Raw genomic sequence first — 17,180 nt, 5'->3', positions numbered from 1 at the left:
CGTGATCAGCGTGTGGTCATTCTTCTGATTGGTTTGCAGTGAGGTAACCGAAGTCAGCATCATCAACCTTCTGGTTCTAACCTGTCTGGGGTCTATGTGCTTGTGGGCAATATATAGTGAACTTCTTCCACCTGGAGGGGATTTCTGCAAATAGAAAGTATCTGCAAAATAGATCCAAGTATTATCTGTAGCCCTTGATAAGAAAGGGAACTAAGGGTCCTTGACTTTGTTTAATGCCTGCTGCTGCTGCTAAGTCGCTTCAGTCGTGTCCGACTCTGTGCGACCCCATAGACGGCAGCCCACCAGGCTCCCCCGTCCCTGGGATTCTCCAGGCAAGAACACTGGAGTGGGTTGCCATTTCCTTCTCCAATGCATGAAAGTGAAAAGTGAAAATGAAGTCGCTCAGTCGTGTCCGACTCTTAGCAACCCCATGGACTGCAGCCTACCAGGCTCCTCCGTCCATGGGATTTGCCAGGCAAGAGTACTGGAGTGGGTTTCCATTCCATTCTCCAGTTGCTATCTGGGTGTAAACCCATCAGTAGCAGGAATGTGGGGCCTTCTGGAGTTTCCTGAAGGAGTAGCCAGAATGACTCCATGGGGGTAATGGAGGGATGGCTTGGGCCAGTGGCTATTTTTTTTTTTAATTAGTTTATTTATTTTATTTGGCTGCATCAGGTCTTAGTTGTGCCACACAGGATCTTCCTTGCTTCATGAGGGATCTTTTGTTGTGTAGTAAGGACTCTTCTAGCTGTGGCTCTCAGGCTTAGTTGCTCCAAGGCATGTGGGATTTTAGTTCCCCCACTAGGGATCGAACCAGTGTCCTTTCCTTGCAAGGCAGATTCTTAACCACTGGACCACCAGGGAAGTCCCAAATTGTATTTAATTTTAATTATTGCAAGTTAAATTGCAGTGATTATTGTATGGGACAGCACAATTCCAGAGGCTTTAATATAGGCACTCCTGGTAGAGTTATAGGTATGATATTAAAGGAACCTACAAAGAATGTTGAAGCCCCCAGAGGCTAACAATAAAGGGAAAATGTTACTAATTCCAAGATTTAAGGGAAGAAATAGTGTTGCTGAACCCCGTGAAAGCTGGAAACAGGAGGGGGTATAATTCTGATCATCAATTCCAGTGTGTGTGTGGTTTGGGGGAGTTCTGCACCAGAAATGAGACAAAGGTCAAATATATATTTCTTATTTCGAATCACAATATCACAGGAGGTCACCTCACAGATCGTATAGACATGAGCAGAGAGATGAAGTCAGAAGTGTGACTAGAGCAGGGCAAGAATGTCCTCTCTTCTCTTTCCCTCTGATCTCCAGCCTGTCCTACCTTTAGCTGAACCCAAGTGGGAGCCAGAGAGCAAAGGAGCCTCCAGGGTAGAGAGCAGGGCAGAGAAGGGTCTGCGGGGTGGAAGGCAGATGACAAATTAGGCTAGGGTGACAAGCCCCAAAGCACCACTTCTGAACTCCAGGGTCTATGGAACTCTGAAAACCACTTCCTAGGTGGGATGTGTCCAACTGAACAAGTGCCTGGGGCAGAGGCAAGAGGGGACCCCTGGAAGTCTTATGGCTTCTGAGGGATCTCTGCTGAGATTCTTAATGGCCGAGGCAGGAGAAGAAATTCAACTCTGTGCCAGGGCTTGACCTAAGCTGGGTGATTTCATTGACATTTTCTTGTTTAATCTTATAGCATTCCTGGAGAGACAAGCATTATCTTTGTTTTATCATTTACCATCTTACCATTTGTCGTTTATCATTTTACCATTCTCTTCCATTTAGAGCTGGGATGAGGGCAAGCAGTTGGTGACACCTGTTGGTGACATTTTCCAGACTAGAGGAAAGCCGCACGGGTGTACTGAGTGCTTCATTAATTATTCTGGGGCTGGAATGGATCCAAAAACATGCCTTAATGGCCAATACCTGGCCAGCCAGGTCCTCTAACTTCCAAAATCTAGTATTTCAATTTGTACCACCTCTGGCTTTGCAAAGCACACAGATCTTCACTGTCTTGGTGTGTGGGAGTCCCATCAGACCTCCAGGCCCGAACTTGGACTCCTGAGTCTCTGGCTTTTCTCAAAGCTCAGCTGGAAACATCAAGGGCTTTAGAGCCCACCAGTTAAACACCAGTTAAACCCTCTAAGGGTTTCCCAGGTGGTGCTCATGGTAAAGAACCTGCCTGCCAATGCAGGTGGATTTAAGATACACAGGTTTGATCCCTGGATTGGGAAGATCCCTGGGAGGAGGGCATGGCAACCGACTCTAGTATTCTTGCCTGGAGAATCCCCATGGACAGAGGAGCCTGGTGGGCTACAGTCCATAGGGTCGCAAAGAGTTGGACACGACTGAAGCAACTTAGCTTGCACGAATATATATACACACCTGAATCACTTTGCTGTATACCTGAAACTAACATAACATTGTAAATCAAATATACATATAATCCATAGGGTTGCACAGAATCAGACACAACTGAAACAACTTAGCACGCACGCACACAAACCCTTTAAACACTTAATGATAGCCCCAGGTCAAATTGGATAAAGAGAAGCCTACAATGACAACTCTAAAGCAGTACTAAAGATCTAAGACCATTTTGAATGCAGTACCAGGACCTAGTTGTCAATGCAGATTCTACCCCATACCAGCTGTGTGATCTTAGGTAAGTCACTTAACCTCTCTGAGCCACTGTGGCCCATTCTCCACTGGAGTAATACCCATCTCATATGTCCTCATCTCTTCATCAACACTCACTCTTGAGCTGAGCTCATCTGGACATGGCTTTAAATACCAACCATATTCTGCTGCTGCTGCTAAGTCGCTTCAGTCCTGTCTGACTCTGTGCGACCCCATAGACGGCAGCCCACCAGGCTCCCCCATCTCTGGGATTCTCCAGGCAAGAACACTGGAGTGGGTTGTCATTTCCTTCTCCAATGCATGAAAGTGAAAAGTGAAAGTGAAGTCACTCAGTCATGTCTGACTCTTAACAACCCCATGGTCTGATGACCCCCAAATTCACACCTTCAGTGTGGGTGTCTTCTGGGAGCTGGTAGGAGCTCATAGAGAATTGCTTACTTGGAACCTCCACTTGGGTGTCTAAAAGGCGTATCGAATTTAGCATGTTCCCAGATGAATTCTTTATCTTCTCCCCCAAACCTGCTCCATCCCCAGCCTTCCCGTATCAGAAAACCACAATTTGGTTCTTACAGTTAGTTGTGACAGAAATCTTGGTGTTGTCAGATCCTCTCTCTCACAACACCCCCCTACCCCCACCAAAGCTAATAGGCTAAGAAATTCCACTGGTTCTACCTCAAAAGATAAGCAACAGTTGAAAACTGCCCTCCACATTGCCCGTCATCCTGGTTCGGACTCCCTCATCTCTCACCTGACCCAGTGCAAGAACTCCTGCCCTCAGGATCTGGCCCTGTTTTCTCTCCGACCTCCCCTCCCACCCTCTCCCTGGCATGTGCTCTGCTTCAGACATGCTGGCTTCCTTGGGGTTCCAGAACACGCCAGGCATGATCTGCTGATAGGGTCTTTGATTTGACTTTGTTCTCCATAATAGCAAACACTGTAGATTTGTCTAGACTCTGTCTCCCCTTGGGAGACGGTCACCTCCAGGAGGACAGGTGACTGGCACTTTCTTTGGTCCATGATTACAAACTATGCCTAACTCATGGTTGCTTCCATGCTCAGTGGCTTCAGTTGTGTCCGACTCTGCGACCCCATGGACTGTAGCCCTCCAGACTTCTCTATCCATGGGATTCTCCAGGCAAGAATACTGGAGTGGGTTGCCATGCCCTCCTCCGGGGGATCTTCCCCACCCAGGGATTGAACCCACATCTCTTATGTCTTCTGCATTGGAAGATGGGTTCTTTACCACTAGTGCCACCTGGGAAGCTATATATATATATATATTCTTTTATCCTATATGTATATTATATAATGTATAGAATAAAAATATGTATATTATATCATATATACTTTTTCAGATTCTTTTCCAGATTCTTTTCGGTATATGATAAGATATTGAATACAGTTTCCCTGTGCTATAAATAGGTCTTTGTTATTTATCTATTGTATATACAGTGATGTGTACCTGTTAATCCCAAATTCCTAATTTATCCCTCCCCCATCCCTTTCACCTTTGATAACCATAAGTTTGTTTTCTATGACTGTGAGTTTTATAAATAAGTTCATTTGTATCATTTTTTTAGATTCCACATATAAGTGATATCATATGATATTCGTCTTTTTCTGACTTATTTCACTTTGTGTGATAATCCCTAGGGGTCCATCCATGTTACTGCAAATGCATTATTTTATTCTTTTTATGACTGAGTAGTATTCCATTGTGTGTAGGTGTGTGTGAGTGTGTGTGTATAAAAGCCACATCTTTCTTTCCATTGAATTTTAAATCTTAATGAATTTTAATTAATTTAAATTAAAATAGTCCCACTTGGCTAGTTGGTGTTGTATTGGACAGTACAGCTCTAGACAATGCAAAGAAGAGAAGGCAAGTATTCGCTACTTTAAGCATTATAAAACTAAATGTGCACATATCAGAAACTAGGCAGAAGAGAGATCAGGAAAGGGAAGCCATGAAGCAATAGTCAAGAAGTTGCTATATAAGAGGGGACTCCCGTGGTCCAGTGGTTAGGATACTGCACTTCTACTGCATGGGATTCAATTCCTGGTTGGGGAACCAAGATTCCCACATGCTGCACAGTGCAGCCAAAAATAAATAAATAAAAGTTTCCAGCCACTGACTTTAGAAAAAAGAAAAAAAAAAAATTTTTTTTTTAAATGGACTTCCCTGGTGGTTCAGCAGCTAATACTCCATGCCCCCAGTGCAGGGGGCCCAGATTCGATCCCTGCTCAGGGAACTAGATCCCACATGCTGCAGTAAGACCTGGCATGACCAAATAAATAAATATTTTTCTAAAAAAGGATTTATAATTGTCAACATTTATGTAGAACTTATGATCTATTAAAAATGAGGCAACAGGCCTCAAATGGAGTCCTTTTGTGTTGAGCCAAGTCGCTCAAACCAAAACTTAATACCTAACCTGATTATAGTTTCAGCTGTTCCCACGCATGAAAGTTTAAATTAACCAGTCTGGAACTTCTTGATCAACACTAGTCAGGTAATTTCCTTGATAAGACTTCTATCTTTCCTGACCCCTGCCTGTAAGGAAATAATTGACTAAAATAATCCTTTTTTTTCTTTGGCTAATCGCCTCCTCATCCTGCCCAACTTAGGCCTATAAAAGCCATCGATTTGTACAGCCCCTCAGAGCGCCTTTCTCCTGGCTAGGTGAGATGCTGCTGGATTCATGGGTTGTTTAATATAAAGCCAATTAGGTCCTCAGTTGAGTTGTACTCTTTAACAGGTCGATGGCACAGCTACCCCTGGCTTAGCTCACCGAATCCTTAGGACAAGGCTAACCCTTTGCACAGCTCAGCAGCCTGAGGCACAGGAAGGTGACATTTGTTGCCCAGGGTCACACACTCTGTCAGCGGCTGAGTCTGGGGGTCTGGCCCTAGGAAGTCTGGCCTCAGAGTCCTCTCCAACCATCATCTCGCCACACATGACAGCTGACACTAAAAATGACCATGAGCTACTAAATTTACAGCAACAAAAACAACTGTCGTTATAGCTGCTGCTGCTGCTGCTAAGTCGCTTCAGTCGTGTCCGACTCTGCGCGACCCCATAGACGGCAGCCCACTAGGCTCCTCTGTCCTTGGGATTCTCCAGGCAAGAATATTGGAGTGGGTTGCCATTTCCTTCTCCAATGCATGAAAGAGAAAAGTGAAAGTGAAGTCACTCAGTCATGCCCGACTCTTAGCGACCCCATGGACTGCAGCCCACCAGGCTCCTCTGTCCATGGGATTTTCCAGGCAAGAGTACTGGAGTGGGGTGCCATCGCCTTCTCCAGAGGGCCTAAAAAAGAGGGATGGCACTGACCTGGGAAGTAGGACAGGGCCAGTGGGTCAAATACTTTTCTATTGGAGCTGGAAGCCAGTGGATTAATGGCAGGCAGGAAGGATACTTCTAGAAACAGCAGAATTAACATGTTGTTGAGGAATATGGAGCCACCAGAAGAATTGAGACTAGAATAAATTAAGGAGATTAAAGAATGGTTCCTTTCCAGGACTAGGACTTGGGAGGGAAAGGGGAGGAGTATTACCCTCCATGATAAACACTCTGTGCTTATAATATGCGTTACTTTGATAAAAATTGAGAAACCATTACATTCAATGATAAATTAGTAGTACATAAACAGCCCTCTGACTAGATAGAAAGTCCCTGGGAGGGGGCGGGTGGCAGGGAGGGAAGCCCTAACTTGTCAGCCCTGTTCCTGGAGAGGGCTGTGGATGGGAGGAAAAGGCCCTGGCTTTGGAGGATTAGATGGGACATCACAACACAGCTCGTACACATCAGTTATTGTTTACTAGGCTCTTACTAAGGGACTGCCCCGCCCCCCACACTATCTAATTTAATCTTCCTATGAACTTTGAAAAATAGTTTATGTATATATGTATATATTGGCTGTGCCACACAGCATGAGGGAATCTTAGCTCCCTGACCAGGGATCAAGCTCGTGTCCCTTGCATTGCGAGGCAGGTTCTTAACCACTGGACCACCAGGGAAGTCCCTGAAGCATGGAGTCTTAACCACTGGACCGCCAGGGAAGTCCCCCAAAATAGTATTATTGTCCCTATTTATAGATGAAGAAACTGAGACAGAGAGATGACACAACTGACCCCAGGCCATGCGGACGGTAAGTGACACAGTTCAGGTGCCGGTGATCCCTCATCTGAGGCTTCCTTGGCCTCAGGCTTAGGGGCAGGGAGGAGCAGGCTCCCATCTGCTTGGATGTCTGCCTGGAAACAGCCCCTCAGAGACCTGCAGGAGATCAGAGCTGAAAGCCCAAACCCTGGGGAGGGCAGAAATATTATCTTCATAGAACACAAGTCACTTGCCCTGCTCTAGCACCTACAGACTCTGATGGCCTCACGGGACTTCCTGGAGGTCTGTGGGCTGGGTGCAACCTTCACCATTACAGGCACACCCAGCGTTCGCAGCTCCACCCTCGTCTGGTTCCTTTCAGGAGTCTTGCTTCAATGGCACAATTCTTCACCCTATGCCTTCTTCCTTCTCTCAGCCAGAGAACTCCTTGTCAGCCAGTAAACCTCACTGAGCACCTACTGTTTACTGAGCAAGCCAACGAGGGTTCCCTGGTGATCCAGTGGTTAAGAATCCACCTTGCAATGCAAGGAACACCAGTTTGATCCCTGGTTCAGGAAGATCCCACAGGCCGTGGGCAACTGAGCCCATGTACCACAACTCATGAGCCAGCACTCTGGAGCCCATGAGCTACAAGTACTGAGCCCACAAGCCACAGTTAGTAAAGCCAGCGTGCCCTAGAGTCTGTGCTTTGAAACAAGAGAAGCCACCGCAATGAGAAGCTTGCGCACCACAACTGGAGAGTAGCCCTTGTTCGCCAAAACTAGAGAAAGCCCATGTGCATCACCAAAGACCCAGCGAAACCAAAACTAAAAAAAAAAAAAAAAAGTAAATAAAAAGCGCCATAGAAAGCAGGGGTAGGGGCTGGGACATGCAGGCTGGGGTGAGGGGAGAGCAGTTTTAGCCCCCTCCCCCTGCACAATACCGTAGAGTACCAAAGACGTACTGAGAAGGTGACACTTGACCCATTTAGATAACGGGGAAGAGCCTTCTAGGCAGCTTCACAAACGGCACAAAGGCCTCCGGGCTCAGATTCTCCAGGGACAGCTTGGAGGCCTGGGTGGCAGGAGCAGAGGGAATGAGGGCAGGAAGGGAGGGAGGGTCAGATTGACGTGGCCTTGTCCACTTTGAGGACTTGGGCTGTGGGCGGCTGTCTCAGAGTTTAGAGTGGGGAATGGGTGAGATCAGATGTTTGACCCGGGCCCCTCTGGCTGCTCCTTGGCTAAGAACCCAAAGGAGGTGACGAAAGACAAGGCTGAGAGCAGGGAGACAACGGTGAAGGCGGGGGAAGAGTAATCAGATTCTAGGTCTTTCTATTTTATCTTTTGTGTGTGTGTGTGTCGGGGGAGGCATGCCACAGGGCTTGCAGGATCTTAATTCTCTGACCAGAGATCAAAGCCGTGTCCTTGGCAGTGAAAGCCTGGAGTCTTAACCACTGGACCGCCAAGGAATTTCCAGTGTGTTCTTTTATTTCGAAATTTTTCAGATAAGAAAAGTCCCAAGAATAATATAGTGAACACCCGCAGATCTTTCATGTCTTCACCACTTAAAAAAAAAAAAGTCCTTTCATTAGATGCCTGAGCACGTAATGGGCTTCCCTGGTGGCTCAGAGGTAAAGAATTTGCCTGCAATTCAGGAGACACAGGTTCGATCCCCGTTTCGGGAGGATATCCTGGAGAAGAAAATGACAACCCACTCCAGTATTCATACCTGCGAAATCCCATGGACAGAGGAACCTGGTGGGCTACAGTCCATGGGGTGGCAAAGAGTCAGACACAACTCAGTGACTAAACGACAAAGAATAGGGTAGAATAGAAGAAAAGAAGAGAAGAATGATGGAATTCCATTTTCAGAAGGGTATCTGGATACATCTTAAAAACTCAGAAGCTCTGAGTCCTCTTTGTTCCTGACTTAGGGGAAACATAATGACGCCATTCACCTTTTTGGTAATGGCCAATAACTAGAAACCTTTTTTTTTTTTTCTCTTCTTTTATGGGCACCTGCGAAGAAATTTGCAAGATAGGCGTTTCTGCTTTCTCATTTTGAAGTCGAGTTCTTTCTGCTTTCTCATTTTGAAGTCGAGTTCTTCTCAAATATCAGGCCAGGTGCTAAATATATAGAGGGAAATGGTGGCTCAGGAAAATGTTAAGCTATATTGGATAACCGGTTTGTTATAAAAATTTACAATGCAGGAACAGCGAGATGGAAGAGAGGAAAAGGGCAAGGTCTGGGGAAAGGGGGTCGGGGCTTCCAGGCCCCGCTCCCATCTCGCCCCATCGCTGCATGTTCATCAACCTGGAAGCCCCCTCACTTCATATTATTTTTCCATATGTGCTTTATTTTTATCTTCCAAATTTTTAAATTTTCTATTGTTATTATTGTGTGTGTGAAACTATTGAAGAGGAACTCGCTGAATTATGCACCATGATGCCTACATTCTTTAAACATGTTATTTCCTTCAAACTAGGAATATAGCCATAATATGCTTATCAAATTTAAGGAATTAATGTTAACTCAACAACATTATTATCTATTCTACAGTCTAATCAAATTTTGCCAGTTATCCCTTGGTGTCCTTTACAGCATTTTTTTTTTCCGGTTGACGATCCCATATTACATTTAGTCCTCAAGTCTCTACTCTTTTAAGTTCTGAAAGAGTGTCTCAGGCTTTCTTTGTTCTTCCTGCCACTGACATTTTTGAAGAGTAAGGGCCAGTTGCTTTTGTAAAGTGCCCTTCAACTTGGATCTGCCTGATATTTCTCAGTGATTAGATTCAGGTTTTGCATTTGTTTGCTAGGACAGAAGTGACCCTTCTCAGTGCATCATATCTGGAGCCTTTTGTTGGGTTTGTCCCATCACTGGTGATGAGAACTTTGATTGCTCTGGTAAGATAGTGTCTGTTAGTTTTTTCCACTGTAAAGTTGCTGCTGCTGCTGCTGCTAAGCCGCTTCAGTCGTGTCCAACTCTGTGCAACCCAATGGATGGCAGCCCACCAGGCTCCCCCGTCCCTGGGATTCTCCAGGCAAAGCCACTGGAGTGGGTTGCCATTTTCTTCTCCAATGCATGAAAGTGAAAAGTGAAAGTGAAGTCGCTCAGTCGTGTCCGACTGTCAGCGACCCCATGGACTGCAGCCTTCCAGGCTCCTCCATCCATGGGTTTTCCAGGCGAGAGTACTGGAGTGGGGTGCCATTGCCTGTAAAGTTGCTACTTTCCCTTAATGAATACATAGCTTGTGGACTATAAATATATAGCTTTAACACTATAAAAATACCCTATGTGCATGCCACACCTCCCTGCTCCAGTTTCACCCAATGGTTTTAAACATTCATTCTTATCTGAATCCATTATTATTATGTTGGTTGTAAATTGGTCTTTTTATCTTTATTATCATTATTTTAAATATCTATTTATTTGGCCACACCAGGTCCTAGCTGTGGCAAGCAGGAATTTTTTTTAGTTACAATGTACAAATTCTTAGTTGTTCCCTGTGGTATCTTAGATCCCTCACCAGGGGCTGAACCCGTGCCCCCTGCAGTGGGAGCTGGGAGTCTTAACCACTGGACCGCCAAGGTCCCTCTTGTCTTTTTGATAGTAGTCATTCTCACAGGTGCGAGGTGATACTCATTGTGGTTTTGATTTGCATTTCCTTGATGATTAGCGCTGTTGAACATCTTTTCATGTGTCTGTTGGCCATCTGTATGTCTTCTTTGAAAAAATTCCTATTTGAGTCCTCTGCCCATTTCTATTCTTTTTGATTTTTCTTTTTCCTCTTCCCATTTTTAAATCATATTTTTTTGTCATTGTTATTGAGTTGCATGAGTTCCTTATGTATTTTGGATATTAACTCCTTATCAGATGCATGATTTGCAAATATTTTCTCCCATTCTGTAGGTTGTCTTTTCGTTTTGTTCATGGTTTCCTTTGTGGAGAAGCTTTCTAGTTTGATGTAATCCTGTTTACTTTTGCTTTTAATGTCAAATCTAAAAAGTCATTGTCAACACCAATGTCAAGGAGATTATCATCTGTATTTTCTTCTAGGAGTTTTATGATTTCAAGTCTTACATTCAAGTCTTTAAATTATTTTGAGTTTACTTTTGCATATGGTGTGAGAAAGTAGTCCAGTTTGTCTCTTTTGTAAGTAGTATAGTTTTCCCAACACCATTTAATGAGGAGGCTCTTTTCTCTATAGCATATTCTTGACTCATTTGTCATAGGTTAATTGACAGGTTAATTAATTGATAGATTAATTAATCAATTAAGTGTGAGTTTGTTTCTGGGCTCTCTATTCTGTTTCATTGGTCTATGTGTCTGTTTTTATGCCAGTGCCATGCTGTTTTGATTACTGTAGCATGAGATATAGCTTGAAATCAGGGAACAAGATAGTTCTTGGGGTTCATCGTATACTTTCCAGGCTCCAGCCCTGGGATCAGCCATTTTCCAAGGAGTCTGGTGGAAGAGGCGATCCACCTCAGCCCAGAGCATACTTGCACACTCTTGCCGTGTGTGCATATGTCCGTGCATGCTCAGTCTCTAAGTTGTGTCCACCTCTTTGTGACCCTATGGTCTGTAGTCCACCAGGCTCTTCTGCCCATGGAATTCTCCAGGCAAGAATACTGGAGGGGGTTGCCATTTCCTTCTCCAGGGGATCTTCCTGACCCAGGGACCGAACCCTCATCTGTATTGGCAGGTACATTCTTTTATCACTGAGCCACCTGTTAAGCCCATACTCTTGCTGACATGCCAACAATTCATGGTCCTGGCCGTTCTACATCCAGGCAGTTTCTCAAGGTTGCGTTGACAGTGAGTAACGCTGAGGGATGAAGTAACGTCTCCCTTCAGGACAAACGGCAAGTTTGCTTACCACTTACTCAAAAAGAAGGAAATTCTCGAAGCTCAGAGTTCCTTAGCTGTGGGGCAAGCCTCTCCATGTTCACCCCTGTGCAAATCAGGGGTGAGCAGAACTGAAGCAGACACAGTTCACCTGCTGTTTGCTGAGTGATGAGTGGTGGGTTTCTGTTTCTCTGACTCAGGAGTCTCATGTCTTTGTCAGACTGACTCGTTAGCTTGTGAGTTGGATACAATCCCAGGCCCTGATATTGGCCTGTTTCAGTCACATGTCATGTACATGTATTATTACTTGTGCAACATAAAAATCCCTGGAGGAGGAAATGGCAACCCACTCCAGTATTCTTGCCTGGGAAATCCCATGGATGGAGGAGCCTCTCGGGCTATAGTCCATGTGGTCATAAAGAGTTGGACACAACTGGGTAACTGAGCACAACATATATATCAGTTTTGATTTTTTAAAAAAGAAAGGCAAAAAAAGAAAAAAATAAAGTCGTATATATACCAAAAGTCAAAGCTTACAGATTAAAGGAAAGTGAGAAAACAGCAACCACCCAAAGAAGGAAATAGAGAACTCTGCTCATTCCTACCCAACAAAATTTGTTAATCCCTCTGTAGATATCTTTTCAGGGTCTTCCATGTAGATTCCCACATTTTTATTAGTCTTCTGCAAAAATAAGATCATAGCATAATGGGAGGGGGCTCAAGAATGAGGGGATATATGTATACTTCTAGCTGATTCATGTTGCTGTACAGCAGAATGCAACGTGACATTGTAAAACAATTATCCTCCAATTAAAATGAAAAAAGGAGGGGGGTTCCCTGGTGGCTCAGTGGTAAAGAATCCACTTGCCAATGCAGGAGGCACAGGTTTGATCCCTGATCTGGGAAGATCCCACATGCTGTGGAACAACTAAAGCCCATAGACCACAACTATTGAGCCTGTGCTCTAGAGCCCCGGAGGTGTAGCTACTGAGCCCACGTGCAGCAGCTACTAAAGCCCGCGTGCCCTAGAGCCCATGCTCCACAACAAGAGAAGCCACCGTAGTGAGAAACTCAAGTACCACCCACTGGAGAGTAGCCCCCACTCGCTGCAACTAGAGAAAAGCCTGTGCAGCAACGAAGACCCAGCGTAGCTACAAGTGATTAAATAAATACAAAGTTTTAAAAATTAAAAAAAAGATGATAGCGTATTCAGTGCTTAATAACCACTTAGATTTAGTTGGGCAGTCCATCCCTGGGGCTGTTGCAGTGACCACTTCCCACTTCTTGAGAAGTCCTGAGCCTACCAGGAATTTCACGCAGCCTGCAAAGCCTCTCACTGCCCCTAGCCAGAGTCAAGGGCTTCTTCTCGCCCTGGTATTTCCTGGGAGCTCCTGGGGCAGAAGAAGTGCTAGCCTTGGGGGCGCACCTAACAGCTTGGGGACCACAAAGGCAAAGGAAACCGCCTTCCGCTCCCATCTCCTCCTCCACACCCCTTGGTTTTCAAGCACCCATATCCACCATAGGGTGGTGCCATAGCGTCATCTGCTCTGACCCCTCTACCTGTTCCAGAGTCACCAGCTTGCCATCCCATTTTCCAGTGAAGATCCAGGAATCCCCATTCCAGAACCCACCCACCATCCCCACCTGCTGCAGCTGAGACCCCAGAGCCCCTGTTATCACCTGGGACCCTGAAAAAGTGAGTGATGCCTCTCTCATCACACGGCAATGTAGGAGTGGGGCGGTTGGGGCAGGATGCTGGGTGGGGTGGGTGGAGCCAGGGGCCACTTCCTTTCCCCTTGGGGCCCCTGACAGCCAGTCTTGCCCCAGCTTCAGGAGGAGTTGGAGCAGCCTGGTCACAGCCCTGTGCCCTTTTCAAGTGAGCTGGTAAGCGGTGGGATGTGGTGGGGCAGGGGCCTCAGTGGACCTAGGAATGTGCCTCTGGTTTGAGAAGACCTTGCCAGATAATGGGAAAAAAGGATGAGGAGCCATCGGAGCTGCAGGGCAGGGCAGGATGGGGCGGCAATGGCTAGAGCGCACCAAGGGGTCCTGAGGGATAGAGTTGATGGGGGTGCTGCCAGTGTCTTGTTATTTCTGACACTAGTGAAAGCAGGGGTGGAAAAAGCCGTTGAACCGCAGAGTTCGGCCCGGCAGTTGGCAGGGAAGTGGGCAGGAGGGGAGGGCCTGACTCGGTCCTGCCCCTGTCCCCAGATCCTTATGTGTTCTACTTCTCCAACTTCCCCACCCGCAGGTCCCAACTCCTGCTCATGCCCGTTGCTTTGGAAATGATCCTGCTTCTCCTCCTCTTCGGGAGCATGGGGGCAGAAAACCTGACTGAAGTGTCTCCAAGAAGCTCTCCTTTGTGGACATCTAAAGCCACAATAGCCTCTCTTTCTTCGGTCTCTGAGACCCTACCTTTCAACTTAGTGACAACCAGTCTTACAACAAACAAGGTCTCTAAGATGAGTGATAACCCTGAGCACCAGATCTTACCGCCTTCCTCGATTCCCTATATAGCCAATGTGGTGTCCTCTCCTGAAACTTCCCCCACTGCCAGCAGGGGCAGTCCTGTATCTGAGTCAACAATCTCCCAGGAAGATTCAATCAAGTCAATAAAGCCCATGAAAATCCCTGATGCCCCCAGCACACCTGGTGTCTCAGTAATGAAACCTACAGGATTCCCTACTATGACTAGTGAAACCATGGCAACTAGCCCTCTGGAGACCTCCAATGGGACCAGTGGAACTAGCCCTCTGGAGACCTCCAGTGCGACCAGCAAAGTCCTATTAACTATGGCAACTAACTCTCTGGAGATCTCTGGTGGGACCAGTAGACCTCCTGTCACCATGGCAACAAGCTCTCTGGAGACCGCCAGTGGGACCAGCAAAGTCCTGTTAACTATGGCAACTAGCTCTCTGGAGCTCTCTGGTGGGACCAGTAGACCTCCTGTCACCATGGCAACAAGCTCTCTGGAGACCGCCAGTGGGACCAGCAAAGTCCTGTTAACTATGGCAACTAGCTCTCTGGAGCTCTCTGGTGGGACCAGTAGACCTCCTGTCACCATGGCAACAAGCTCTCTGGAGACCTCCAGTGGGACCAGGGAACCCCTTGTCACCACGGCAACTAGCTCTGTGAAGACCATCAGTATGACCAGTGGATCCCCTGTCATCATGAAAACTAGCTCTCCTAAGACCTCCAAGGGGACCAGTGGACTCCTGAGCACCATGCCAGCTACCTCTCTCAAGACTCCCATGGGGACCAGTGGCTCCACTAGCCATGAAGTAACAACATTCAGCCCCAATACCTCCACAAACATAAGCAGGAGGGACAAACTAATTCCAGCTCAGGGGACAAAAGGCACCTTGCTGGTGGCTGTGCTTGTGGCCCTGCTGGTGGTCGTTGTCCTCGTGGCCTTAATCCTGTTGTGGCTCCGGCGGCAGAAGCGGAAGACAGGAGTCCTGACACTGGGCAGCAGTTGGAAACGCAATGGGGCGGTAGATGCCTGGGCTGGGGTCGCCCAGGTGCCTGATGAGGAGGCCATGACAGCCACAGAGGGAGCGTCTGGGGGGAACAACGACTCTGATGGCCCCCACAGGGAGGGGTCTGGCCAGCGACCCACACTCACCACTTTCTTTGGTAGACGGAAGTCTCGCCAGGGCTCCATGGCGCTGGAGGAGCTAAAGGCAGGGCCAGCCTCCAGCTTAAAGGGGGAAGAGGAGCCGCTGGTGTGCAACGAGGATGAGGGTGCAGAGGCCCCTACTTCTAATGGGCCAGAAGCGAGAGAGGTGAAGACCCCTTAATGCTCGAGAATCTCAAGACTGGAGTAGAACCATTCCCGCTTTTATCACCTTACCTCCCATCATCACCAAGAGGTTGATATCCAACCTCCTCATCCATCACCCAGCATTTTCACCCAGCACTCTTTGGATTTTAACACAGCATCTTCACCCTTAATCTTCATTCAGCTTCTTAACCCTGGCTCTTCTAGCCAGCATCCACACCCAGCATCCACCCCCAGCACCTAGACCAGGGCATACACCCACTGAACACTTGCAGATGGAACGAATGAAACTTCCTCATCAACACCTACTTCTCCCCATCACATTTTCTCCACATTTTGGTCCTTGAAACTAGCCGCTGAGTCTCTGGAAACGCCAGACTTCCTGGATTGGTGATTTCTCAGCAGATTCCCCACAGATATCAGAGTCTGGGAAGAAGGAATTGGCAACCCAGCAAGCTCCCACTTCAGGATTACTCTGGAAAGTACATTTGGCCCCATGGATTAGATCATTTGTACCGGATTAGCCCATGAACTGCCTGTAACTCTGGGTGCCAGTGGTCTGTGCCAGGCCAGCCCAGAGCATGGGCTGGGTGGTGTCACCTCGGGGTGCTTTCAGTGTATCTATGACGGCTCCAGACCCCTAGACTGGCCCACGGTCCCAGCTGCCACACTCCCCCCACCTCTGGACGGAGGCGGCCAGAGGCTTCGGTTGTTTCTCCTCCCAAGAGCAGAGGTGAGAAGTTTCTGGGCAGGTGTAGTTCTTAGAAGTCTTGGTGTCTGCGTGGGTCCACTCATGCATGCGGTTTGTGTGCAGGAGGCGAGGACTTGGTGATGTTTGTGACGGACAGTGGGGAGTAGTACAGACAGTGTGAGGGAGGGGGCAGGAAGGGCTGCGGAGGCTGGGGAGATGCCACCCTGAGGAGGTGCTGAGAGGCACCCTTGTCTTTGCTCAGATGGGTGGAGGTGGAAGATTTAATTCTATCTGTGGCCTGGCTTGCGAGAAAGACTGCATGTGTGACTGAGTGTCGTTCTTCAACTCAGCCTCAAAGTACCCTGTAACCCCTACCCCTATCCCCTCTTCCCCTCCCCCACCCCTCCAGCCACACCCTCCCCCACTTCCCACCCCCCCACTCTTTCATCCATCATCCCCTCCCCTCCCCCCATCACCCCGCCAATGCACACACTGAGTCCCAGGACTCGCTGATGCTGTTACCCGTTTAATTGTGAGAGAGGGAGCTGTGACAGGTCCCAGAATCAGGAGCATCCCTGTGGCTCTGGGATGGAGAAAAGGGGACAAGACCCAGCTGCACTATCTCTGAGACCATTCCAGGCCAGTGCCCTGGGCACCACGTGGACCCAGAGGCCGTTGGTATTTCCCCAGAACAAAGAGGATTTGCAAAGAGGAAGTTGTTGAGTTAAGAGGAGCAGTGACCAAGAGCAGACGTACTGACCTACAAAAGGAGAGGCCAAGAGACACCATGGTGGTGTGAGTGCCAGGTGGTTTGGATCAGAGGGGATGTGGGAGACAGGGAAAGGGCTGGGTCAGTCAGTTCATGGGAGGGTGGGGGAGAGATGGGGAGAGAAGTGGCAGAAAGTGGCCAGGGACCCACCCAGAATTGTGCCACCCACACCTGGGCAAGCGGGGGTGGAAATCTAAGTCTTCCCCACACTTGTCTGGGTGCCTTTTCTTTTTTTTTTTTTTTTTTGGCCATGCCATGCAAGCAGGAGGGATCTTAGTTCCCCAACCAAGTATGGAACCCACAACCTTTGTCAAATAAATAAATAAAAAATAAAATATTTAAAATACTAATTTTGTCCT

The 17,180-nt window shown here is 47.4% G+C and overlaps 1 protein-coding gene across 1 annotated transcript; it reads left to right on the top strand.

The window, feature by feature from the left end:
- The first annotated feature begins 2,576 nt into the window (after positions 1-2,576).
- Positions 2,577-16,429, top strand: SPN (sialophorin). Its single transcript, XM_055561746.1, has 3 exons — positions 2,577-2,664; positions 13,153-13,279; positions 13,832-16,429. Exon 3 carries the CDS (start codon positions 13,848-13,850, stop codon positions 15,378-15,380), a length of 1,533 nt encoding a protein of 510 aa, XP_055417721.1. The 5' UTR covers positions 2,577-2,664; positions 13,153-13,279; positions 13,832-13,847; the 3' UTR covers positions 15,381-16,429.
- Positions 16,430-17,180: the final 751 nt, after the last annotated feature.

This window comes from Bubalus kerabau, chromosome 23 (genome assembly GCF_029407905.1).
Source record: "Bubalus kerabau isolate K-KA32 ecotype Philippines breed swamp buffalo chromosome 23, PCC_UOA_SB_1v2, whole genome shotgun sequence".
In the NCBI taxonomy this organism is placed as follows: Eukaryota; Metazoa; Chordata; class Mammalia; order Artiodactyla; family Bovidae; genus Bubalus; species Bubalus kerabau.
This window is presented reverse-complemented; position numbering and strand designations above follow the sequence as displayed.